General features: G+C 42.1%; 2 protein-coding genes across 2 annotated transcripts in view; both read right to left on the minus strand.

Annotated features, from left to right (window-relative positions):
- Positions 1-539: 539 nt before the first annotated feature.
- ppifb (peptidylprolyl isomerase Fb) lies at positions 540-4,724 on the minus strand. The gene is made up of 6 exons (XM_072456425.1): positions 4,485-4,724; positions 4,289-4,319; positions 3,536-3,624; positions 2,950-3,046; positions 2,169-2,244; positions 540-1,303 (listed from the first exon to the last, which is right to left on the minus strand). Exons 1-6 carry the CDS (start codon positions 4,635-4,637, stop codon positions 1,168-1,170), a joined length of 582 nt encoding a protein of 193 aa, XP_072312526.1. The 5' UTR covers positions 4,638-4,724; the 3' UTR covers positions 540-1,167.
- A 5,082-nt stretch (positions 4,725-9,806) lies between these two features.
- Positions 9,807-25,324, minus strand: part of LOC140368792 (zinc finger MIZ domain-containing protein 1-like) — a 64,883-nt gene continuing 49,365 nt past the window's right edge. The window contains exons 5-21 of the mRNA XM_072455850.1: positions 25,185-25,299; positions 24,222-24,409; positions 22,945-23,128; positions 22,470-22,739; positions 21,821-21,994; positions 21,385-21,465; positions 19,699-19,867; positions 18,773-18,914; positions 18,457-18,667; positions 16,866-16,971; positions 16,603-16,763; positions 16,459-16,526; positions 15,227-15,295; positions 14,049-14,284; positions 12,089-12,246; positions 10,969-11,652; positions 9,807-10,199 (exon numbers count right to left, since the gene is read on the minus strand). Of these exons, the coding sequence (XP_072311951.1) occupies positions 10,092-10,199; positions 10,969-11,652; positions 12,089-12,246; positions 14,049-14,284; positions 15,227-15,295; positions 16,459-16,526; positions 16,603-16,763; positions 16,866-16,971; positions 18,457-18,667; positions 18,773-18,914; positions 19,699-19,867; positions 21,385-21,465; positions 21,821-21,994; positions 22,470-22,739; positions 22,945-23,128; positions 24,222-24,409; positions 25,185-25,299 (3,124 nt within the window). The 3' untranslated portion in view covers positions 9,807-10,091. The remainder of the gene's footprint in view (positions 10,200-10,968; positions 11,653-12,088; positions 12,247-14,048; positions 14,285-15,226; positions 15,296-16,458; positions 16,527-16,602; positions 16,764-16,865; positions 16,972-18,456; positions 18,668-18,772; positions 18,915-19,698; positions 19,868-21,384; positions 21,466-21,820; positions 21,995-22,469; positions 22,740-22,944; positions 23,129-24,221; positions 24,410-25,184; positions 25,300-25,324) is intronic.

Below are 25,324 nucleotides of genomic sequence, written 5' to 3' on the forward strand. Positions count from 1 at the left end.
TTTAGTTTGGCGTCACGGCGATCGCCTCGAGGTCACGTGATCGCTGTCCAGTGTTAACGGGAAAGTGGTCGATACCGATGTGGAAAAGCAGACGGGAGTCGTGTTCTCACGCCGAGCTTTAAGGCAACAACGATCGGCACGCGGCGAGTAAAAAGGCAGAAAATATAAATAAATGCGCGTTAAATGTATTTAACTCTGGATAGTCGCAGTATTTGGCTCGTATTACCACGTTTTAATGGAGACGTGGTGGTTTGAAGAGTTTCAGACGCGAGCGCCGGGAAACTTTCAGGAGGTTTTTATTGTTATTGGCCGTTTCACGACATAAAACGGACCAAAGATCACGATAGACGACGTGCTGAAACGCTTCCCGGCTCGCAGCGTAAAACATACACATTTGTGATTAGGTCCGGGAGATATGACATATGACACGCACATGTGTATTTATATAAAAAGAAAAAAAAAGTGACCAACAGTTGCTCGAGTTTTCAAATCGGCGAAAAATCCTCTTATTATTTCTTTAGGGGTTTTTGGGTTGAAGGTTTGATAGGGTTTACGGTCTTATTCAGCTTGTAAAGAAAATTATATAGAATAATATTTGTGTCATATCTCCCGGGCCTAATTTCAAATATATAGTATCTCCTCTCCGCTCTCCTTCACGGTGGTTCTCCTCAAGGTTTTTACTTCTCCCCGCTGTTGTTTTGTAGTTTTTCCAGCAGCAGGAGAGTTTCACAGACAGGGGGCGCTCTGGGACATCACCCATTTGCTCATTTCCTATGAGCATAGTTTGTTCTGCTTCACAAATGTAATTGAAAAGACCAGAGTGGACTAGAAACACAGACCGAGACATTTGAACTCCGTCAAATTTGTACACAAATCTGTCATCCGAGTTCATTTGTTCAGGGCTGGATCGGGCCCCGGGGCCACAGTTTTTTTATTCAGCCACGACGTTGGCGCTCCGGTCTGCTTTTGAATTCACAAGATGCAAAATGACAAAATGTTTAATGCTACTGATTTACACAAAGAACAAACTCCAGTCGATTTAAACAGCGACCGGAAAAATTACCGCCTGAAATGCCCCTCGTGCCCCAAAACGCCCGGGTCGACCGCAGTGGCCGGAGGCCCGGGTCCCGCCGCGGCCGCCCGAGGCCCGGGTCCCGCCGCCCGGGTTCACTTCAGCTCGCCGCAGTCCGTGATCTGGATCCGTTTGGAGGTTTTGCCCGAGCGAGAACCGAAGGACTCGACCTTCTTCACCACCTCCAGGCCGTCCTTCACACTGCCAAACACCACATGTCTGCCATCCAGCCTGAAGAGGAGGAGGAGGGAGGAAGAAGAGGAAAAAGGAGAAGAGGAGGGAGAAGGAGAAAGAGGAACAGGAAGAAAAGGAAGGAGAGAGAGGAGGAAGGGGAAGAGGAGGAAGGAGAAAGGAGGAAGAAGAGGGAGAGGAAGGAGGAAGAAGAAGAGGAGGACGAGGAGGAAGAAGAGGAGAAAGGAGGAAGGAGAAAGAGGAAGGAGGAGGAAGAGACAGAAGAGGAGGAAGAAGGAGAAAGAGGAAGAAGAGGAGGGAGAAGAAGACAGAAGAGGAAGGAGGAAGAAGAGGAAGGAGGAAGAAGAGGAAGGAGGAAGAGGAGAAGGAGGAAGAGGAGAAGGAGGAGAGGAGGGAAGGAGAAGAATAAAAAGGAGAAGAGGTTCATCAGTACAAAACGAGAGGACGACAAGGGGGTTTAAAAATGTGACGTTTTAAACTGCGAAATAGACGACTTGTAAAAACGACTTTATTCCCGTGAATGATTTTCCCGCCGCAACGACTGAACCAAATATGAGTCATTATAAACCACACGTGATCCAAGTTCAAATGAAAGTGACGAGTCGACCGTGGGAAGAACGATGGTATTTTGATACTAATACTGCAATATACTGACTTTAAAAACACCTTTTATAACAAAGACTGTGGCAATATTTCATCAGAATGTGAAAAAAAGAGATGAATCCATGTCAGATTTCCCCCTATAACGAGCTTTAGTGGTAAATACTCTTCGCCGCTCGCCGTATTTTCACATTTATTTGGTTGAAAATGTGTTTTTAAAAATCTCGATGTTCAAAAGAAAGAATCATTTGACCCGTCGAGGGCTAAAAACGATTGTTGGGACTTCCCGAGCGTCGGGACTCACCAGTCGGTCTTTGAGGTGCAGATGAAGAACTGGGATCCGTTTGTGTTTGGACCGGCGTTCGCCATCGACAAAATACCTTCAAATAAATATTATAATTAAGCCACGTTTATGGAATGTTCTTGTCCGTGTTGCACCTTATGTTTGTCAGGATTACATTTATATTAGTGTCACAATAATACTATGAATAATAATAATGTCACATAATACTCATAATCACAATAATAATACTGTGAATACGAATAATAATAATCACAATAATACTATGAATAATAATTAATAATAATGTCACATGATAATCACAATAATAATAATGTGACATACTCAATCACAATAATAATACTATGAATATGAATAATAATGTCACATGATAATAATAATCACAATAATACTATGAATAATAATAATGCGAGATAATCATAATCACAGCAATACTATGAATAATATAAATAATAATCATAATCACAATAATAATACTATGAATAATACAAATAAAAACCCTAAAATTAATAATTGCAATAATCATAACAATAAAATTCCTATTATGAATCATAATAATAAACATAATCACAATAATAAAAATACTAATATTAATCTTAGTCACAATAATAATCGATCATAATAATGACAATAATAATCGTCATATCTGTGGCTCAAAGTGCAAATACTATTATGATATATATGATATATGATATACTGCCCTCTGGTGGTCGTCTGGGAGCAGCACCACAGAGACACTTTTTAAAGGATACATGACTTTTGTAGGTCATAAATGAAAATGCACCTGATCCAGTGTGTTTCAGTTTGAAGTTCTCATCCGGAAACTTCCATCCGTAAATCGACTTTCCTCCAGTTCCGTTGTGGTTTGTGAAGTCTCCTCCCTGAAAATTAAATCACAATATTTAAAGTCTATGAATATATTTCAGATCTGACTAAACATTTTGCCCATTTCCCCCCAGTTTGAACTGGATGGGGCCCCGGGGTTCATGGCCGGATGGGGCCCCGGGGTTCATGGCCGGATGGGGCCCCGGGGTTCATGGCCGGATGGGGCCCCGGGGTTCATGGCCGGATGGGGCCCCGGGGTTCAGGGCCGGATGGGGCCCCGGGGTTCAGGGCCGGATGGGGCCCCGGGGTTCAGGCCTGGATGGGGCCCCGGGGTTCAGGCCTGGATGGGGCCCCGGGGTTCAGGCCTGGATGGGGCCCCGGGGTTCAGGCCTGGATGGGGCCCCGGGGTTCAGGCCTGGATGGGGCCCCGGGGTTCAGGCCTGGATGGGGCCCCGGGGTTCAGGCCTGGATGGGGCCCCGGGGTTCAGGGCTGGATGGGGCCCCGGGGTTCAGGCCTGGATGGGGCCCCGGGTTCAGGCTCGTACCTGGCACATGAACTGAGGGATGACTCTGTGGAAGATGGAGCCTTTGTATCCAAAGCCTTGTTCTCCGGTGCAAAGAGCGCGGAAGTTCTCTGGGAACATAAAAAACAAGATTTATAAAAGGCTCAACTCCACAGATCAAACAAACAAACAAACAAACACCTGCTGAAAAGATATGGCCAGGTATTAAGAGAACTGAGCACGCGCCGCCGGCATTTTAGACTCACACGTGACCAACAAACATCACAATAGAAATAAAACAGTTTTGCTCAACATTTGAGAGTCATTTAACACGAGTCTTTGGTCTGAAACATCAGGACTTTATGTTTGTGAAGAATCTGAAGAATCTTCTGGACAGATTCATTACTTCCCCCTAATTATGGAATTTAAAATCGAGTCCAAACTCGCCCCACAAACACTAAAGAGAGCGGTGCACTTCTGCTCACTCCACTCTTCAAATACTGTCCTGCAGGAACAAGTCTGATATGATGCTGAATAAATAGTGCAAATATGATCCTGATGCATGAAGTTCACACACTTTTAGAACCTCCACACAGCCCGGGACAGTCTGAAGCTGCTCCTGCATTTAACAGTTCATTAGGTCAAAACTGAGACATTTTGTGCTTTGAAACGCGCACATCTGGCAGTTATGTCACATGTCACAGGAAACACTGCACTTTACTACAAATCCAGACATAAAACTCAAGATATAGAAGCAGCACGTGCGTTAGAGCTCGTTTTTTGTCCACGACTTACCTGCAGTTTTGGGAACAACCTCCGCGTTGAGCTGCAAAAGACACAGGAAGACGCATGAAAACGTGCACAAAAGCATGAAAACGTGCACAAAAACGGACAAAAGGACGGTTTAAATGCACTTCTGTCACACTTGCACGGCTCAAAACAAAAGGTCAAGGTCACGTGTTGCACGGCTTTACGCAACCGGCGGCGTTACCTCAAACGTGACCCGCCCGAGCGGCTCGTTGTCCGCGGAGAGGTCGAAGTAAACCACCGGGTTGTTGTTGGCGGCGGCCGGGCCGGAGCTGTAGAGCCGGGCCGCGGTGAAGAGGCCGGAGCACAGCCGGACGCGGTGCGACAACAGCAGCATGTTTCACGGGCTGACGGGAAGGAGGCTCCGGGGAGGAAGAAGAGAGAGAGACGGGAGTCGGCTCCAACGTCCGGTCACGCCGCCGCGGATCAGGCAGCGCGCCCGGAAGTGTGCGCGGAAGTGCTCGCTGAGAGGTGGTGTTCAAGTCGCGCGAGATTTGGCGGCGCCAATGAACAGTATTTACCTTTTTATTTTTTTAATTTGCATCTAATTATATCTTGTCAAGTGAGATTTGAGCTGCACCGATGAATAATATTTACCTTTTTTAATTATTATTATTATTTTTTAATTTGCATCTAATTATATCTTGACAAGCGAGATTTGGGCGGCACGATGAGTAATATTTACCTTTTTTAATTTTAATTAAAAAAAAAAAAATTGCATCTAATTATATCTTGTCAAGCGAGATTTGGGCGGTGCCGATTAACAATATTTAAATTGTTTTATTTTTGATTTTATCTGTATCTAATTATATCTTCATAAGTGAGATTTGGGCGGCACCGATGAACAATATTTACCTTTTTTTAATTTTTTTGCATTTCCTTAATGCTTAATGCAGAGGTTCAAAATGTACAATTATTAATAACTAAATATGTTTTTTCTCTTTTCATTAAAGCGCATTCATATTTTGCTCAACATCTTTACAAATGTTACCCTTGTTTAGCATGTTTTGTGTTGTATGATTTTACTTCCTGATTGAAAATGTTGACGTTGATAAATGAAGGAATGTTTAAAATGTTCTAAAATTGTGTTTATTGTGCATAAAATCTCCCTGAATCCTTTGGATGTGTTTTACCCGTGATTTCCTACTTTTAATTGGACTTTACTTCACAAACTGTCACTTGGTTGGTGTTCGACTGTGATAAATATATAATATACCACAACTCTGGCCCAATATTGTGAAACCCTGGACCCTGAATAGAAGTGAAACTAAAGAATTTAACGTTGTCTGTGTTACTATTTAAAGTGCCCCCGTCAGGTCGGACGACTCATTGAATTAAAACGCAGTCAAGATAAATAACTTTTAAATTCAGCTAAAAATTATACATATTTTATCCCATATTTTTTAAGGTTTTTATTTTCACTTCCTGTTTGTAATTGATGACTTCGGCAACCACTGGGACAAAACTCATCCCAATTTATTTTTAAATTCGATAAATAAAAATATAGCAACTTTATTTTGTTGAATTCATCAAACCGTCAAAAAATATGTTAATTTTCTGTAAATTCTGCATAAACTATGGAAGGTGTGATGTCACTTCCTGTCATTTTCTACAGATTTTTCAACGTTTTCTCCACAAATACCTGCTCGGCCGGTGTAAAACTATAATGTATATGTACAACAGGTATAAATACACCAAATAAAGTCAAAATGATAAACTCATAAAAACCTGTCACGGGCCCTTTAATCAAACACATAAGGGACAAAAGAGGACGTAGGATCGGGTGTACTCTGAATACATATTTATTAGATAAATATTAGGCCGTCACATCATGGATCTAACTACGTACACTTCTGCAAGACTAAAAAAAAACACAATTAGTTCCTTTGTTTCTGTCCAGCTCAGAGTTCGAAGCCGTTGTACAAACACGGGCGTGAATGAATCTATCAAAAAGTGTAAAAATCAGTACAATCGTATGGACCCCTCGTTTGTCAATAGTTATTAAATGATTAGCACCTTTTGTGAAATGAGAGGGAGAAGCACAGGTCAGAAAATCACAGTAAAACGGGAAAAAGAAGCTCATTATTTCAGATACAGAAGGTTCAAATGTGACATAAATCCAGAAACATTAAGACGGTTTGAACGTTAAAGGTCTAATACGTCACTTTCCCCGCTCGTCCAGATGTTATTGCTTTGCCGGGAATGTTCCGCAGTGTTGCATTATCTATCGCCGTGGAGACGAGCAGGTGATGCGGCCAGAAAAGTTACACAGTTACACAGCCTTTTGCTAATCGTAAGTCCCAAGTTTTTCAGGTGAGATTTGGTCATAATTTGATCAGATTTGAGTCGATATTTACGACGTTTAGTTTCAACGCTTCGGACTCGATGTGTCCCGCTTTAGACCTGGTTTAGTCTTAATTCTGTCCCGCTTTAGACCTGGTTTAGACTTAATTCTGTCCTGGTTTAGTCTTAATTCTGTCCTTCTTTAGACCTGGTTTAGACTTAATTCTGTCCTGGTTTAGTCTTAATTCTGTCCTTCTTTAGACCTGGTTTAGACTTAATTCTGTCCTGGTTTAGTCTTAATTCTGTCCTTCTTTAGACCTGGTTTAGACTTAATTCTGTCCTGGTTTAGTCTTAATTCTGTCCTTCTTTAGACCTGGTTCAGACTTAATTCTGTCCTGGTTTAGTCTTAATTCTGTCCTTCTTTAGACCTGGTTTAGACTTGATTCTGTCCCGCTTTAGACCTGGTTTAGACTTAATTCTGTCCCTCTTTAGACCTGGTTTAGACTTGATTCTGTCCCGCTTTAGACCTGGTTTAGACTTAATTCTGTCCTGGTTTAGTCTTAATTCTGTCCTTCTTTAGACCTGGTTTAGACTTAATTCTGTCCTTCTTTAGACCTGGTTTAGACTTAATTCTGTCCTGGTTTAGACCTGGTTTAGACTTAATTCCGTCTCACTTTAGACCTGGTTTAGTCCCTGGTTTGTCCCAGTTTGGCTTGGGTTAATCCAGCAGTTCTCACACTATCGTCCCAGTTTGATCATTAGTTTTATTTGGAGTCGTTTGGATATTTAATCATAAATAACGCTTTTGTCTCATAGTTTAAAGAGGACACGGGGTTTAGACCTGGTTTATCATAAATCTGATTTATTGCTTTGAGAACTTCTGGTTTAATCCATCACAGATTTATCGGATTCAGTCTCTTTACCTTCAATCCCATGAATTTGACCGACTTAAATAATGCTTTTTCCACAATCCTATAATTTATTGAAAAGTAGGTTGAAGGAAACAGGCGTAGGACACGTGTGCCAAATTCAAATTAAAAGAAATAATTCCTCAAAAGGTGGAAGTACGTCGCGTGAACGGGTCTGCAGCTTTTATTGTGAAGGAACACTGCACATTCCAATTAAAAGGAAAATAATATGTGTTTCTGTCTCATTTACATATTTACAGCTTTGCTACACTCAAACTCCAAATTTTCTTTATTTTTTACTTCATTGATAAATTGTGTCTCAGAAAAAACGACCCAAATTTAAAAAAGAGTTGAACTGAGAATTTATCTTGATTTATCTTTAAGATCATTAAATAAAAACATTTGATATACTGTAAAAAGTTGTCATTATCGCATCATCAAATCAACATTTTGGGGTCGACTTGACTTAATTTAAAACATTGTTGACTTTAAATAAATATATTGTCACTTTTTTCCTTTTAAATAGTTTATGTTAAATGTTACGCAAAGTATATTTTCTTACAATCTAAATTATATAGTTTGGATTAACATAAATTCAATGAACTGAACTTGCATGTTTCAGGAAAGGGCATCTGGCTTAACCTTTGCAAATAAAATGTTTCCAAATGAATTACTTTGATTTATGTATACTTTACCATTAGTGCATACTTTTGTACAGTAAATCCAGAAATGTATTGGAATATATTTGCCTCTAGCCTCACACTTTTCAGTAATAAAATAAAGTATACAATAATTTAACAAAAAAGATTAAAAATGTATATGATTTTACAATTTCTTAAGAAAAACGCCATATCTATGTATAACATAAATATAAATAGCCTACAATGGATTTATTTAAAAATGGTTTTGAATATATTTGGGTGTCCACAGCATTTTAATGACAAAACTATCAACAATTGGGGATAAATTGGCAAGAGACTGAACAATAAATTATTAAAACATAAACGTATTGCTTTCAACCAATCAGAAAAAACTTGAACTATTGTTTGCTTTATAGTTGGCCATAAAACTAACACAGAGCGCGCGGTTAGCTTCGAACAAAAAACAAAAAATTAACCCCCCCCCCAAAAAAAAAACAAAAAAACAAAAAAAAAACAATTAAAGATGATACAAAAATATTCACATTGATATTTACATTACAATAGCATTTCTTAAAAAATAATAAATTTGCATAATGGACAGCAATCGCCTCGGAAAAAACAAAAAATGGCTCCAATACTGCGTTAACCACGATTAGCGTTAGCAGCAATGGCTAATGTCGCCGCTCACTTTTAGCCCAATATTTACAACATTCAAACTCCAGCTCCAAACGCAAACACAGACATCCACTCCACGAGCTTTGGTGAGAGAAGAACCAAAAACAAAACCAAACAAAAATATATGTTGGATCATGAAAAATGTTTCGGCAAAAAAATTGAAAAAATCTTGGGAGTGGTTTAATAAATTATCAGACGATTTTGCAAATAAAAGTCAAAAAATGGTCCAATATTGTGTTTTTTTTCTTAAAATCTTACTTTTGTCTTTTGCACAGTTGAAATTCAAAGTGCAGGCAAACACATTTTTTTATTTATTTTGTAGGTCAAATATATGTGTTATTTGTAGTAAAAATTGACTTAGATTTTGTGGCAAAAGACAATTATCCACAATCCAACATTTAATACCAATGACGCGATCGACAAAAATTGGTATTAAATCAGACCTTCTCAAGAGCTACTATTATAGATTTTATTTTTTTAAATGAAAAAAACAATCTTTTTTGGGTTGTTGCCATGATTGCCATACAAATTTAAGATGTGTAAATAACATTTAGCGCGAGCATTATGTAAACCATTTGCTTCTAAACTTGCTTATGGGAATTAGTGATTTTGAAGTGTATACGAGGTTCTCACAACTTAAAATAATAAAAATTCAACCTAAAATTGGACTAATATTGAGAATTTTTACTGTAAATGTATACAGTATAAAACAAATGTTAATTATTATTATTATTAAGTTAATTTGTGCCAATTTGTCTTAATAGTAGCTTTTTAGAAGGCATGGTGTGACCAATACATGTCCCAAAAATGGTAAAAAAGGACCAAAATAATAATAATTTAAAAAAAATCTTAATTAACCTACAGTCTCCGTGTTCATTTTGCGTAACATCCAATAAAAATCCATATTTCTTGTGCTTTTCGGACATTGAGGGTCTGGAGTGGCATTGCAACATAACAGTGGCCCAGTATTTATTATTATAGCTTACTTTTTTTTTTGGGACATTTTTCACTTCTTTTTATTTTTTGTAAAAGAAACCCACAAATAAAAAAAAAATGCTACATGTGTGCATACCATGCGTATAAAACGTTTTTTTTTTTTTTTTTAAGTTTAGCTGCGCGGTTTGAAAAGTCCATGGGAGCTAGAGTCTGTGCTGGTCGAATGAGAACTGTACACGAGGGAGAGGAACGGGGGAGTGCATCAGTGTGTCTGCAGGCGGACATTTTGGCTCCATTGGCTCAGAGTTTTCATAGAGTTTTTGATAAAGAGTTTTTTGCGACTCGGCCTCAGTTGTTTTCGAAGAGCGAGAGGAGGTCGTCGCTGCTGTTGTTGGGGAGGTCCGGAGGGTCCAAATAGGAAAGCAGCTCGTCGGGGTTCGCCAACTCTGGAAGAAGCTGAAGAACAGACAAAAAACAGTTAGCGTTGGACATTGAACGTTTAATTACCGAGGCTAAAGTCCTGATCCAAATTAGTTCAATAAACAGCTGCGGCACAATTGTGGCGATTCTCTGACCCCTTGATCTCACCCTCTGACCCTTGATCTCACCCTCTGACCCTTGATCTCACCCTCTGACCCTTGATCTCACCCTCAGACCCCTTGATCTTACCCTCAACCCCCTTGATCTCACCCTCAGACCCCTTGATCTCACCCTCAGACCCCTTGATCTTACCCTCAACCCCCTTGATCTCACCCTCAGACCCCTTGATCTTACCCTCAGACCCCTTGTACCCCTTGTACTATTCCACGTCCTGTGTGATCTGGACGTAGAATACTACCAAAGTTTTCTGACAATGTAATAAAGCAATTGAAAATACAAAACAATAACTGTTACCTTTATTTTGACTACTTAAAGGACACATATGATGCAAAATGGACTTTCTTGACCTCATCACAATCGAAACCTGGAGTTGTATTTCGCTTCATTCACACTCGTTTCATTAATCCTGTTTACGAGGCTGGTCCATAAATCATCCCTAGACTAGTTCTGAGAGTTTCTGCCTCAAATCCCATTGTAATTCCACCTGCTGCCAGTAGATGGAGTGCTAACACCAACCCTGATGAACAAGGGTGCTCAAGGGCAGGTTTAAAGCCCAACGACAGCACTACAACTACTATTACTACTAGTACTATTACTACTACACAAAGAAAGTAATTTGACTCACATCTAGGGAAGGCTCAGGCATATCGGACCCCGTTCCATCGAGGCCGTTGCCGGGGTTAAAGGTCAGATCTCCAGGCGTCTGCGGTCGTGTTTGCTGAGGAGGCGGGGCCTGCCTCTGAGGCGAGGGACCCCTGTGAAGCAACGATGGGCCGGAGTGGCTGCCTGGATGTAAAGGTTGTCCTGATTGGTGGCCCGGGTGTAACGATGGCCCTGATTGGCTGCCCGAATGCAAGTGTTGTCCCAATTGGCTGCCAGGATGTAAGTGTTGTCCTGATTGGTTGCCCGGATGCAAGTGTTGTCCCGATTGGTTGCCAGGATGTAAGTGTTGTCCCGATTGGGCACCCGGATGCAAGTGTTGTCCCGATTGGGCACCCGGATGCAAGTGTTGTCCCGATTGGGCACCCGGATGCAAGTGTTGTCCCGATTGGGCACCCGGATGCAAGTGTTGTCCCGATTGGGCACCCGGATGCAAGTGTGGTCCCGATTGGCCGCCCGGATGCAAGTGTGGTCCCGATTGGCCGCCCGGATGCAAGTGTTGTCCCGATTGGTTGCCAGGATGTAAGTGTTGTCCCAACTGGCTGCCTGGGTGTAACGAGGGCCCAGATTGGCTGCCGGCACGGGGGGATCCGTGCAGGGTCTGCTGCAACAGGCTGTGTGATTGGTCACTGCCAACAGGATGAGGTATCTGTGGGTGAGTTGGACACAAGGTTAGCAATGTGTTTAAGACGAGAGAAAGACGGAGACGGCACGGTCTGCCTGCCCCAGTGAGATCAAGGGGTCTGAGGGTGAGATCAAGGGGTCTGGGGTGAGATCAAGGGGTCTGAGGGTGAGATCAAGGGGTCTGAGGGTGAGATCAAGGGGTCTGAGGGTGAGATCAAGGGGTCTGAGGTGAGATCAAGGGGTCTGGGGTGAGATCAAGGGGTCTGGGGGTGAGTTCAAGGGGTATGAGGTGATATCGAGGGGTCTGGAGGTGAGATCATGGGGTCTGGGGGTGAGATCGAGGGGTCTGGGGTGAGATCAAGGGGTCTGAGGATCTTAAAGGTGAGATCAAGGGGTCTGAGGGTGAGATCATGGGGTCTGGGGGTGAGATCGAGGGGTCTGGGGTACTCTCTTGCACTCACTGCGTCGCTGTGGTGGGACAGGGGCTTGTCCTGGCTCAGGAGCCCGCTGGACAGCTCCGGAGGGTGGGACAGCTGAGGTCCAGGGATGAAGTCGTTCATGGAGGTTCCACCAGGATTTCCATGAGGGAAGTCGAAGTTACTGTGGCCCGGGAAACTGCCTAAAACCAGCGACAAAGACGTGTTCAGACACATGGCACCGTCTGACATGGATTTAGTGCTATATTATACCCCAGAATGAATACACTGTAGGGGGTTTATCAGACAAAGAGAGTAAATAATAAGTGTACAAGACGTCTGTACTTTGCACCTAAGAATCTAATTAGGGGCAAATAATGATCAATTCAATGTCGTTTCTGATCCAGCATTAGTTGTGGATGTGTTCATTAATCAGGGACTAAACCAGGGCTAAGGCAAGACTAAAGCAGGGCTAAATCAGGACTAAACCAGGACTAAGGCAAGATTAAAACAGGGACTAAACCAGGACTAAGGCAAGACTAAAGCAGGACTAAACCAGGACTAAGGCAAGACTAAACCAAGACTAAAATAGGGCTAAGGCAAGACTAAAGGAGGGCTAAATCAGGACTAAACCAGGACTAAGGCAAGATTAAAACAGGGACTAAACCAGGACTAAGGCAAGACTAAAGCAGGACTAAACCAGGACTAAGGCAAGACTAAACCAAGACTAAAATAGGGCTAAGGCAAGACTAAAGGAGGGCTAAATCAGGACTAAACCAGGACTAAGGCAAGACTAAAACAGGGACTAAACCAGGACTAAGGCAAGACTAAAGCAGGGCTAAATCAGGACTAAACCAGGACTAAGGCAAGACTAAACCAAGACTAAAACAGGACTATGGCAAGACTAAAACAGGGACTAAACCAGGACTAAGGCAAGACTAAAGCAGGACTAAAGCAAGACTAAACCAGTACTAAAGCAAGACTAAAGCAGGACTAAAGCAAGACTAAACCAGTACTAAAGCAAGACTAAACCAGTACTAAAGCAAGACTAAACCAGGACTAAGGCAAGACTAAACCAAGACTAAAATAGGGCTAAGGCAAGACTAAAGGAGGGCTAAATCAGGACTAAACCAGGACTAAGGCAAGACTAAAACAGGGACTAAACCAGGACTAAGGCAAGACTAAAGCAGGGCTAAATCAGGACTAAACCAGGACTAAGGCAAGACTAAACCAAGACTAAAACAGGACTATGGCAAGACTAAAACAGGGACTAAACCAGGACTAAGGCAAGACTAAAGCAGGGCTAAATCAGGACTAAACCAGGACTAAGGCAAGACTAAACCAAGACTAAAATAGGGCTAAGGCAAGACTAAAGCAGGGCTAAATCAGGACTAAACCAGGACTAAGGCAAGACTAAAACAGGGACTAAACCAGGACTAAGGCAAGACTAAAGCAGGGCTAAATCAGGACTAAACCAGGACTAAGGCAAGACTAAACCAAGACTAAAACAGGACTATGGCAAGACTAAAACAGGGACTAAACCAGGACTAAGGCAAGACTAAAGCAGGACTAAAGCAAGACTAAACCAGTACTAAAGCAAGACTAAAGCAGGACTAAAGCAAGACTAAACCAGTACTAAAGCAAGACTAAACCAGGACTAAAGCAAGACTAAACCAGGACTAAAGCAAGACTAAACCAGGATTAAAGCAAGACTAAACCAGGACTAAAGCAAGACTAAACCAGGATTAAAGCAAGACTAAACCAGGACTAAAGCAAGGCTAAACCAGGACTAAAGCAAGACTAAACCAGGACTAAAGCAAGACTAAAACAGGACTAAAGCAAGACTAAACCAGGACTAAAGCAAAACTAAAACAGGGATAAACCAAGGACAAAACCAGGACTAATATCACATCATTATCATATTATTATTATATACACGTTTGTTAACATCGCCCGACAAACAGAACAGCCGCATCACGAGCGACTCTTCGCCGAGAACGCTGACCTTGGCCGCCGTATTCGTTGCCGTTGTTGCCCTGTTGGGACGGATAGGGCGCGGTCCCGGGCCCGAGCTGCGCGATCATGTCCATCACGTTGGGCAGGACCATCTGACTCGGGCTCATGGTCTTGAACCTCTTGGACATGGGTCCGTCCGGGTCCTCTTTTATGTGGAGCTCGGACTTGACGGCGACGGGCCTCCAGCTGCACGTGGGGTCAATGGTCACCTCCTCGAACTCGGAGCTGCGCCCACAGAAACGGAAATGAGGCAAATATTAGGAAAATTCAGGCATCGTTTAGGTTATTTTACTGATGATTTGTACCGGACTTCAGTCTCAAATAAGTAAAAATATGTCAATCCAATAGAAATGTCTTTAAATGTATTAATTCCGGTTTAATTGTGAGAGAAATGTGAATAATTAAAGATAATTTGTTCCATCAGACTTTGAATTTTAAATACTGGTGAATTTCAGTAACTTATAATAAATAATAAAAAAAAAAGAAAAAAAAAAATTCAGCAGCTGAATTTTGCTGCTGAATTTTGAATTTTCTCTGTAAATTTTTTTTAATAATTAGAAAAACAACATTTTAAATATTCAATGCTTTCAAGCCTTCAAATTCAACTAAATTCAGTGTAAAATTCACAGAATAAAGATGCTAAGATTCACACACTGATCAGTAAATATTTAAAACAGTTCAATTTGACGGCTTGAAAATCTGTGCACTGAATTATTTAGTATTTTATTTCAGTACATTTTTTTTAAAAAGTTTAAAATATAATACAGACACAAAACAGGACCAGAGAGTGAAAAAAATAAAAATTACAAATTGACATCATTTTCAAAACAGATAAAAACACAATGAAAATTTTCACCGCAAAAAACACAAAATGAAACACAAAATAAATCAAAATAGAAAGAACCTCAAACCTTTTTTTCATAACGTTAACATTTTTTTAAATAGAAATTTGCCAGTCTTTAAAATTCACAAACTGATGAAACAAATGTCTGTAAAATCACTTAAAACAAGCTCTTTGCTGCATTTTCCATTCATTTCCCCCATAAACGATAAACTCGATATTCAAACCTTGCATTTATTCAAAACCACATTCACAATATGACATGCTTTGCACCACACGAGCGTCTCGGAGCTCACTCCCGTCTGCAGTTGGACGTCTGGACTTACTTCTGGGTGGCGTTCAGGATCCCCCACATGTACTGGTCCACCTCCAGACCCTCGAGTAACGCCGACTTACTGCCAACAACACGGAACGCTTTAGTCACAACGACACCACAGAACTCCTGCTGCACGACAGACGACCCAGTACGCCTGAATACTACTGTACGCGGTCAAAAGTATCAAAAGTCAGACACTATTTCGTACTTTCATACTCATGGAAATTAGAAGCAGTTTCACGGAACAGTTTTAGAGCGATCTTGAGCCTTCATCAGAACTAGTATAAGACCAAATAAAGTGTTTGTTTTTTTGTGTATTTTTTTTATATCATTGTCCGTATCGACTATCGAAAAACAGTTCAAAATGGTTGTATCTGTAGCTGAATCTGCTGTAGTGAAAATAAACGCAATATACTCTATACAAATGAGGCATTTTTGACTCGACACGTTACATCGTCGAGTAAAAAAAACGTTCTTTTAGTCGTCGAAACGCTCTCAAAACTAAACCAAACTGCACACAAAACACCACAATCTGAGGAGGTGGCACAAAAGCAACGATTCAGACTCGTTTATGGCCCGTTTGTGTGTAAAAAGGCAGAAAACAAAGCGCCCCCTACAGGTCGGACGACTCATTGAACTAAAATACAGCTAAGATGAATATATTTTGAATTTTGCCAAAAGTTATAAACATTTGATCACAGAAAAGCACATTTTTGGGGTTTTTATAATTTCACTTCCTGGTTGTAATTGATGACATCACACTAGGAAATTACCCAGCAAACACTGGACCAAATCTCATCTAATGTCACAGATTTTTTTTAAATAAAAATATGTGAGAACGACTTTATTTTGTTGAATTAAGTTTAGAGAGTCAAAAAAGTTGCTTCTTTGTGTAAATTCTGCATAAACTTTGACTGGTGTGATGTCACTTCCTGTCATTTCCTGTCATTTTTCAACGTTTCCTCCACAAACACCTGCTCGATCGGTGTAAAACTATAATATATATGCACAACAGGTATAAACACACCACATAAAGTCAAAATTAGATAACCGGAAAACCCTGTCACACGTCACTTTAACCGCTTATAATCCAAATTAAATAATTAGTCACCGAAGAAAAAGTTTGGTTTATTAATTTACTAAATGAACAGCTCTAATGATATGAATATTCGGGTTAATATCTGGGTTAAAAATGGTGTTGACGCGAACAAACATTTCTGCAGAACCTCCGGAGACACTCACTTGCAGACGGGACACCTCCACGTCCCTCGCTCACAGTTCAGCTGCAGGTACGACTCCAGATCGAAACACTGCAACGACAAAGCGGCGTTGAACGTAAACCGTACAAAAGCCCCGCCCCCTCGTTGCCCCGGGCGACCTCCACACCTGGACGTGTTTGCAGTCGTGTCCCCGCGCCGGCAGCTGGATCCGCCGGAAGGTGATGGGGCACTTCAGGGACACTTTGATGGCCGTCTGCTCCACGCCGTCCTCGCCGCTCAGGGTCGTGCCCCCCGACGACGCGGCGACGCTGCTGAAGTTCCGCTTGACTGTGAGCAGAAAATACAAAATAACCCCCTGCTTTTTGTTCACGTTTCGTCGCCGAGGTGTACGGCGAGTGTGGATCGGGGGGAATTCGGACGCGCTCGTACCTTTGGTGATGCAGTGCTCGGCCGGGAGGAGTCTTTTCTTCAGTAAACCCTGGAGGACCGAGCGCACCGACGGCCTGTGGACCAGCTGCAGCACGAACAGGTGCGACTGTGGGAGGAGCACAGAAGAACAGGTGAGAACAGGTGCATTTAAGGTGACGTGTGACAGGTGTTTATGACTTTCTGATTCTGACTTGTGTATTGGTGCCTGTTGTACATATATACTATAGTTCTACACCGATCGAGCAGGTATTTGTGGAGAAAATTTTGAAAAATCGGTTGAAAATTATGACAGGACGTGACATCACACCAGGGACACTCATTCCAGTCAAAGGTTCTGCAGAATTTACACAAAGAGAAACAACTTTTTTGACTCTTTAAACATTAATTCAACAAAATGAAGTCGCTCTCATATATTTTGAAAATGTAGGTTTTGGCCCAGTGTTTGCTGGTTAGTTTCCAACTGTGATGTCATCAATTACAAACTGGTGTAAAACTATAAACCTAAAAAATTTGCTATTCTGTAACATTTGTTTATATTTTTTAAGCAAAATTCTAAATAAATGTATCTTAAGTGCATTTTAGTTCAATGCGTCGTCCGACCTGTAGTGGGCACTTTATTCTAGTATTAGTAATGATTTGTGAACCATGTTTTAAAAGTCATTGTAGATTAGATCCAGTTGTTCTTAACCTTTGTCTCACACGAGTGCCCCCAACTCGGGCACTGAAGTTACTATGAGAACGATATTGGACTCCAGAATGCTCAAAAACATTCTTAAGTATGTCAAATTTACAGCAAAACAAATTACTTGTACCGTTTTAAATCTGAAAACCATTCCAAGAACTCCCTGTGATGTTATTTTGTTTAAATAAATGCCCCTAAAATAGCTTAAAAAAGATTAATTCTACAGCCCTATTTTTTAGAATTAATTATTATTATTAATTTTATATTATTTTTATTTATTAATTTACCTATTTTACCTATTTATTTATTTATCTAATACTTCTAATTTATTCAATTTATTCAATTAAATTTATCTAATTTAATTTAATTTTATTTATTGTATCTATTTTATTTATTTTATGATTATGATTATCATTAGCATTAGCACTCACGCAGCAGCAGGCGGTGACGGTGATCTAGATTATGATTATTATTAGCAATAGCATTAGCATTAGCACTCACGCAGCAGCAGGCGGTGACGGTGATCTAGATTATGATTATTATTAGCATTAGCATTAGCACTCACGCAGCAGCAGGCGGTGACGGTGATCTAGATTATGATTATTATTAGCAATAGCATTAGCATTAGCACTCACGCAGCAGCAGGCGGTGACGGTGATCTAGATTATGATTATTATTAGCAATAGCATTAGCATTAGCACTCACGCAGCAGCAGGCGGTGTCGGTGATCTAGATTATGATTATTATTAGCAATAGCATTAGCATTAGCCCTCACGCAGCAGCAGGCGGTGTCGGTGATCTAGATTATGATTATTATTAGCAATAGCATTAGCACTCACGCAGCAGCAGGCGGTGACGGTGATCTAGATTATGATTATTATTAGCAATAGCATTAGCATTAGCACTCACGCAGCAGCAGGCGGTGACGGTGATCTGGATGGTGTTCCGTCCCGGTTGGCAGACGTGTTTGAGGTGCAGGGCCTTGTGGGTGGTCTTGTTGTCGCCCCGCTCGATGGTGAGGGGCGTGGCGTTCACGCTGACCTGCACCGACGCCGGCCAGTTCGTGTTCATCTGCCGGTCCTCGTGGTGGTAGCACTTGAACTGCAGCTCCAGGTCGGATCTGCGGAGGGGGGGAAACGCCTTTAGATCGTTGACATTTTTTGGAAGTTTTTTTGGACGTTTTCCGCGTTTCCGTCCGTCTTTTTTGCGCGCGGCGTTACGTTACCTCCACATGAGCGTCTGGTTGACGGACGGCCTCAGGTGGAAGACGTGGTTGCTGACGGCGAGGTTGTGCTCCAGCCTGAACGGCTCCAGCACGACGCCGTCTCGCACCGGGAACGTCAGGCGCAGCTCGTCGTTGTGACTCGCTGCGAAACCATTTCAAGAAGAAGAAGACGGTCATTGTCGCGTTGGTTAGAAACGTGTTTTTTCCTGATAGCACGGCGTTTGTGAACTACAGAGCTGCTAAAGCGATGATCTGCTCGGGTCTCGCTTTATTGAAGAAGGCTGAATTATGAATGTTTCTACACTTTAGGATCAAAGCGAGGAACAAGAGGATTTTGTCAGTGTTTTGTTGTTTTTGTGCTGGAGATATTTGCGGATCGTCCGGTTGGATCGGTTTTAACAGTTTAAACTCTAGAAAAAAAGAGCAGAATTTTGAATTTCTGTGCCAATTTTCACTGATATCTAATTTACCGTATTTTCTGGACTATAAGCCGCACCTTTTTTTTTATAGTTTTGGCCGGAGTGCGACTTATGTATGTTTTTTCTTCTCTATTATGCATTTTTTGGCTGGTGCGACTTATAGTCCAGAAAATACGGTACTCAAATATCAAATGAGATATCAAAATCTCCTCTGCCCATTTTTGAATCTAATATGTCCACAAAAGGAAATTTAAAGCAGGCTCTATCCAGTTTTCAGATGTTTATGTTCCAAATATGTGCAATTTTGGCAATTTTTACACATAAAATGCCTTATTTTGACATGAAAACATATAAAGAAATATTTGTAATACATATTTTTCATAGAAGTATGTAACATAACTTCACTTCACCACAATACACATCTTCAATAAAAGTATTTTCTACGCATTTCTCAAAATCGTACTATTGTCTATCGCTTTTTCTTCCAGGTTGTGTTCGGATGCTGACCTAGAGGGGGCGGTAGTGAGTTGATATTTGGCTTGACGTCTGGGGGAAAAGGTGGTTTTACGTCCGGGTTCGGGGACAGATAGGGAGGGATGCCGCTGCCCGGGGTCATGGGCGGGGTCGGGTTTCCTGGCACTGGAGAATGAGGGTAGTTACCGACCGGCCGCGGGGGCTGAAAGAAACCACAGTCACATTAAACATGAGAAATTTATTTATTTGTTTGTTAGTAGAAAAAGCTTCAGGTGTAGTCATCTGGACTCAGTTTGTGCTTAAATTCATTGGTTTTATTAAGTTAAATAGTATGAAACTGTCGCCGTGACAGCTTGGTACGAGTAAAAACATGAATATTGAGGGCTGTGCAACGAGTAATAAATGTCTATCTAACTTATCTTAACAAATGTTTGGAGATTTTGTGACGTTAGTTGCTTAAACAAATGTGTGATTGTCAAACCTTTTTTTTCTTCTATGTTTTTGCTGCGATTAGTTCTAGAATAACTATAGATTTAAGAAATATGAATTTGCTTGGTTGTTAGCTGTTATGCTAATTATGCTAACGCTAACTAAGCTAAATATTTGGTATCATTTTCTAGCGAGGCTCTGGTGTTACTCACGTGTGCTCGAGTTTTGCTTTTATGCTAATTAGGCTAATGCTAACAAGGCTAAACACCTCAATAAGTGGTAATGTTTTCTAATGAGGCTCTGGTGTTACTCACGTCCGATCGAGTGTAGCTTTTATGCTAATGCTAACTAGGCTAAACACTTCTACACGTGGTAATGTTTTCTAACAGGGCACAAGTGTTACTCTTGTGTGGTCGAGTTGTGCTTTTATGCTAATAAGGCTAATGCTAACTAGGCTAAACACCTCAACAAGTGGTAATGTTTTCTCACGAGGCTCTGGTGTTACTCACGTCCGATCGAGTGTAGCTTTTATGCTAATGCTAACTAGGCTAAATACTTCTACATAACGGGGCCCTGGTGTTACTCACGTCCGGTCGAGTTTAGCTTTTATGCTAATGCTAACTAGGCTAAACTCTTCTACACGTGGTAACGCTTTTTAGCGAGGCTCTGGTGTTACTCTTGTGTGGTCGAGTTGTGCTTTTATGCTAATAAGGCTAATGCTAACAAGGCTTAACACCTCAACAAGTGGTAATGCTTTCTAACGAGGCTCTGGTGTTACTCACGTCCGGTCGAGTGTAGCTTTTATGCTAATGCTAACTAGGCTAAATACTTCTACACGTGGTAATGCTTTCTCACGGGGCTCTGGTGTTACTCACATGTGCTCGAGTGTAGCTTTTATGCTAATGCTAACTAGGCTAAATACTTCTACATAACGGGGCCCTGGTGTTACTCACGTCCGGTCAAGTGTAGCTTTTATGCTAATACTAACTACGCTAAACTCTTCTACACGTGGTAACGCTTTCTCACGGGGCTCTGGTGTTACTCACATGTGCTCGAGTTTAGCTTTTATGCTAACGCTAACTAGGCTAAACTCTTCTACACGTGGTAACGCTTTCTAACGAGGCTCTGGTGTCACTCACAACCGATCGAGTGTTTTTCAGTCGCCAAAACAGCTCTAGTTGTTCATAGTTTGTGATGTTTGGAGGCTAACGCTAACTCTCCCATTGAAAGTGCGGTGGAGCTAATGTATCATGGCGGTACCAGCCTTTCGAACACTGGAAGGGAACATACCCCATTCATGTTGCCCTGGTTGAACTGGCTGTATCCACTCCCGGAGAAGTTTGTGGTTTGGCCGTTGAAAGGCGGCTCTTGCTGTAAAAGAAATACATTTTGACGTGTTTAGCGTGAATATTGTTCAGATTTGGACATACTGCACCCATAGTCCAACAGATGCCATCGTACAAAACAGCTCAAATTGCTCCTACGCAGTTAACGTCAGCTCAAATCGTACTCTGAGCAGTATCTGTAATAAACGCTGGCAATTTTCGCATGCGCGCCAGAATAATTCATCATGATCTGCTTTTTGGAGATGATTGAAATGTTGCGTCTGATGTGAGTGATCTGTTTTGGGTCTGATTGTGTGCAATGGTCACGCCGTAGTCCTGACCTCATCACTGTAAGTCACTTTGAGTCATTTAAAGATAGTTTAAACACTCGATGTGCAGACCTTATAGTACGGTCCCATGGCTGGATTGGGGGGCGGGTACTGTCCCTGCATGGCCTGACCCGGGTGCCTCTGCGGCGGGTAGTTTGGAGAGGGCATGGGCCTGGACGAGTTGTACTGGTTCTGCTGGTTTGGGAACTGGCCGTTTGGTCCGTACTGCTGACCACCGTAGTTTGGCTGAGGACAGACAGAAATATGGTTTGAAATGTCACATACATGTTATTTTACAGCTTTAGGATTCAAAATGTGCCGTTTTGTTGAAGTTCTTCAAAATCAGCAGAAACTACAATCCATTATGCTGTAAAATACATGTTGAGATATCAATTTGAAACTTCTACTGTGGGTGTAATCGTGTTCATCAAGACTGTTTTCAAATAGAAATACGTTTTATGGGTAAAAATGACCAAAATTGTATTTACCTAGTCTTTCTGCAATCCGTCTTGTGAAGTAGAAACGATAAAGTTTGATGTGTGTAGGTGCTACTTTAAGGCATGAGTTTTATTAAATTAAACAATACAAAAACATATTTAGTTGCAGACGATGTTGTTTCCAGGTGAACGTTTGTGTGATGAGAGCAAACAAACAAAAAGATAAAAAAGCTTTAAAGAAATGAGCTGAACACTGGCTGCATCTGTTGCACCGCCGCTCTCACCTCTCCAGGATACGGCCTCTTCATCCCCTGCATTACCAGGCCCTGAGGCCGGGGGGCGCTGTAGTTCTGCTGGGGCATCCTCTGTCCCCCATAGGACCCCATGCTCGGCCCCCTGGGCTGGCCCATGCCCATGGGAGGAGGGCCGCCCATGTTGGGGTTCATCCCGTGGCCCTGCATGCTCCCTGGGTGAGGCGCGGGCCCTCGGGGGCCCTGCTGCATGAACTGACCGTTGTAGCCCTGGTTCGGCCCCATCTGGAACGACGAGTTCATCTGAAAAAAGGTTTCAGAATGTGATCAAAATAAGCCCCAGAGCTAAAGCCCCAGTGGAATAAATACATTAAAATACAAATATATAAATACAATTCAAATGATCCTTTTCAGCAAAGTACTATCTCATCATACCACATTATATCTGACCCTTTTAAACCCTTCGTCCCTGTATCGTTACCACGGAGACATTAAGGCGCGGTCGTACCGGTCCGTACTGATGGCTGAGCTCCTTGTTCTGCGTCTCCTGCAGCGCGGCGACTGTTGCGGTGGCCGTGGCGGTTGCCGTGGCGGCGGCGGCGGCAACGGCGGCAGCAGCAGCCGCGGCCGCCGGCTGAGGGTGACCCAGAGCGGGGGGACCGGGAAGAACCTGGTTGGGACCGCCAGGGTAACTGCGAGAGAGGAGAGACAATCAGACAAACAGGGTAAATGAGCGCTTCAAATATTAAACCTTATTGCCATGTGTGTATGTTTTATTATGGAGCCAAAAAAGTTCAAAAATCTTGAAATAAACTGAAATAATTTTTAAAAAGCAAGTTTTGACGTTGAACTGCAAAAAGAAACTAATGCATCGATTCTTGAAAGTTGACAATAAAAATATTTTCAGGTTTCAGACTTTATTTGTTCCAAGTTCTAAGTTTTGTTTCACCTTCAGATTTATTTCATCCGCCTTCAAATCCTCTTTTTAAAGCGGAATTAAGTAACATTTTCATCTAATTGAACCTTTGTAAGTCCCTGTGATGGTTAAATATGTATTTTCTGGGCGATTGAAGTGTCCGTCGTCGCCCCCTGCTGTCTCTGGGCGGAAAACCAGCCTTAAAACATTTGCCGACATAGATAACTCTCCTGAGAAACCCTGGCTCTGAAATTAGTATGAGATTATTATGATCAAGAAGTAAAGAAAAAAAAATCGCTTACGAGTATATTTTATGACTACCGGTATGTATTTTCACAAGGGACCAGCAGGGGGAGCACTATTGCTGGAGTTACTCAGTTTCAAGTCACATTTTACTTCTACAATATTTTAGTCGGCTGCTGTGGAACCTTCAAGTCCAAACCAGATCCAGACCAGAGACCCAAGTCCAAAGCAAGTTCAGACCAAGTCCAGGATCAAAGTTCCGACCAAGTCCAGGATCAAAGTTCAGACCAAGTCCAGGATCAAAGTTCAGACCAAGTCCAGGATCAAAGTTCAGACCAAGTCCAGGATCAAAGTTCAGACCAAGTCCAGGATCAAAGTTCAGACCAAGTCCAGGATCAAACTTCAGACCAAGTCCAGGAACAAAGCGACAAAACGCTAAAAGTTCAATTACGAAAAATGTCCGCTGTAGGAAATCAAGTCATTATTTGCTTCCCCGGTTGCACAGTTCAGTTTAAAAGATAATGGACCTTCTTTTGTTCCATAATTTTCATCCTGCAAACAAACTGACACTGAACGGAAACAAAACTGCCTCTCGAAGCTGATTTAGCGCCTCCCGCCGGACTCACCCGCCGTTGAAGCCGCCTGCCGGGTTGTAGTGCGGGCGCCCGTACACGCCCTGCTGCATGTAGCCCTGACCCGGGCCTTTGTTATACTGCTGCTGCGGCCCCGGGAACGGAGCCGAGTTCATCCCAGGACTGGTCCCGGAACCCATGGGGGGCAGCGTGGGGGTGTGCGCCATCGGGTTCCCCAGCACCTGAAGGGCCAAAGGAAAAGCGGTGTTAAAGGAGACCTATTCGGCATTGAACCACAACTTATAGTCCATATTAAAGGTTCTCCTGCTTTTCCAATTATGACTTAGTTTGGTTGTGGTAAATATTTATCATAGTTTGAAAATAACAGTTTAAAATGACAGGAAGTGGAGTTGAATCCCTCTTCCATGTCATCAGTGTGCGACACAGACTAAATAAAGGTGTTTTATGGTGTTATTGTGTCAGATCAGAATTGTTGTGTCATTTATGTGGAGTTTGGCTCTTGTTTACAGTCTGGTTGCTATGGTAACAGCTGTGGAACGACCTCTGTCATATTTGTGCTCACATCCAACCAGGAAGTACAATTATAAACTTTACAAAAATGGTTCAAACTGAAATATAATCGTGTTCACTGCGTTTCAGTGCAACGTGTAGTTTAACGTGTCATATTTACTTTAAGTAGATACTTTGTTTACATTTTATTAACAGACTTCCTGCTCTAAACCGCAGAACTGTTAAGCTCCGCCTTTTCACCGTGACGTTTCACCTCAACAAACAGAACATTTTCATTTATTTTTGAAAAGTGGCTACGTGATATTTTAGCAGCCGACATGCGTCACTCGGAGTCTTAACTTTTCAAATTGTTGTCAGTACGTACAGGGGATGTGGTAGGGGGTGGGGGGGAAACCGGAATTTTCAGAGAACTCGAGCCTCAAGTCCGCAGGACAACACGGGATTATTCAACCCTGGCTGATTCTTTTGCTTCAGAGTCTCTCTTACCTGGCTCTGCGAGGTGTTGGTGACGCCCCAAACCGTAGTGACCACGGACAGAGCGCCGGGAGGCTGAGAAGTGTTCTGCTGCCACGGCCCGGAGTCGTATGGGAACTGTCCGTCACTGAGAGAGGGAGAGAGAGAGAGAG

The sequence above is a fragment of the Eucyclogobius newberryi genome, unplaced genomic scaffold, assembly GCF_026437365.1.
Source record: "Eucyclogobius newberryi isolate DKJ021-1_F unplaced genomic scaffold, fEucNew1.0.hap1 SCAF_20, whole genome shotgun sequence".
NCBI classification, from domain to species: Eukaryota; Metazoa; Chordata; class Actinopteri; order Gobiiformes; family Gobiidae; genus Eucyclogobius; species Eucyclogobius newberryi.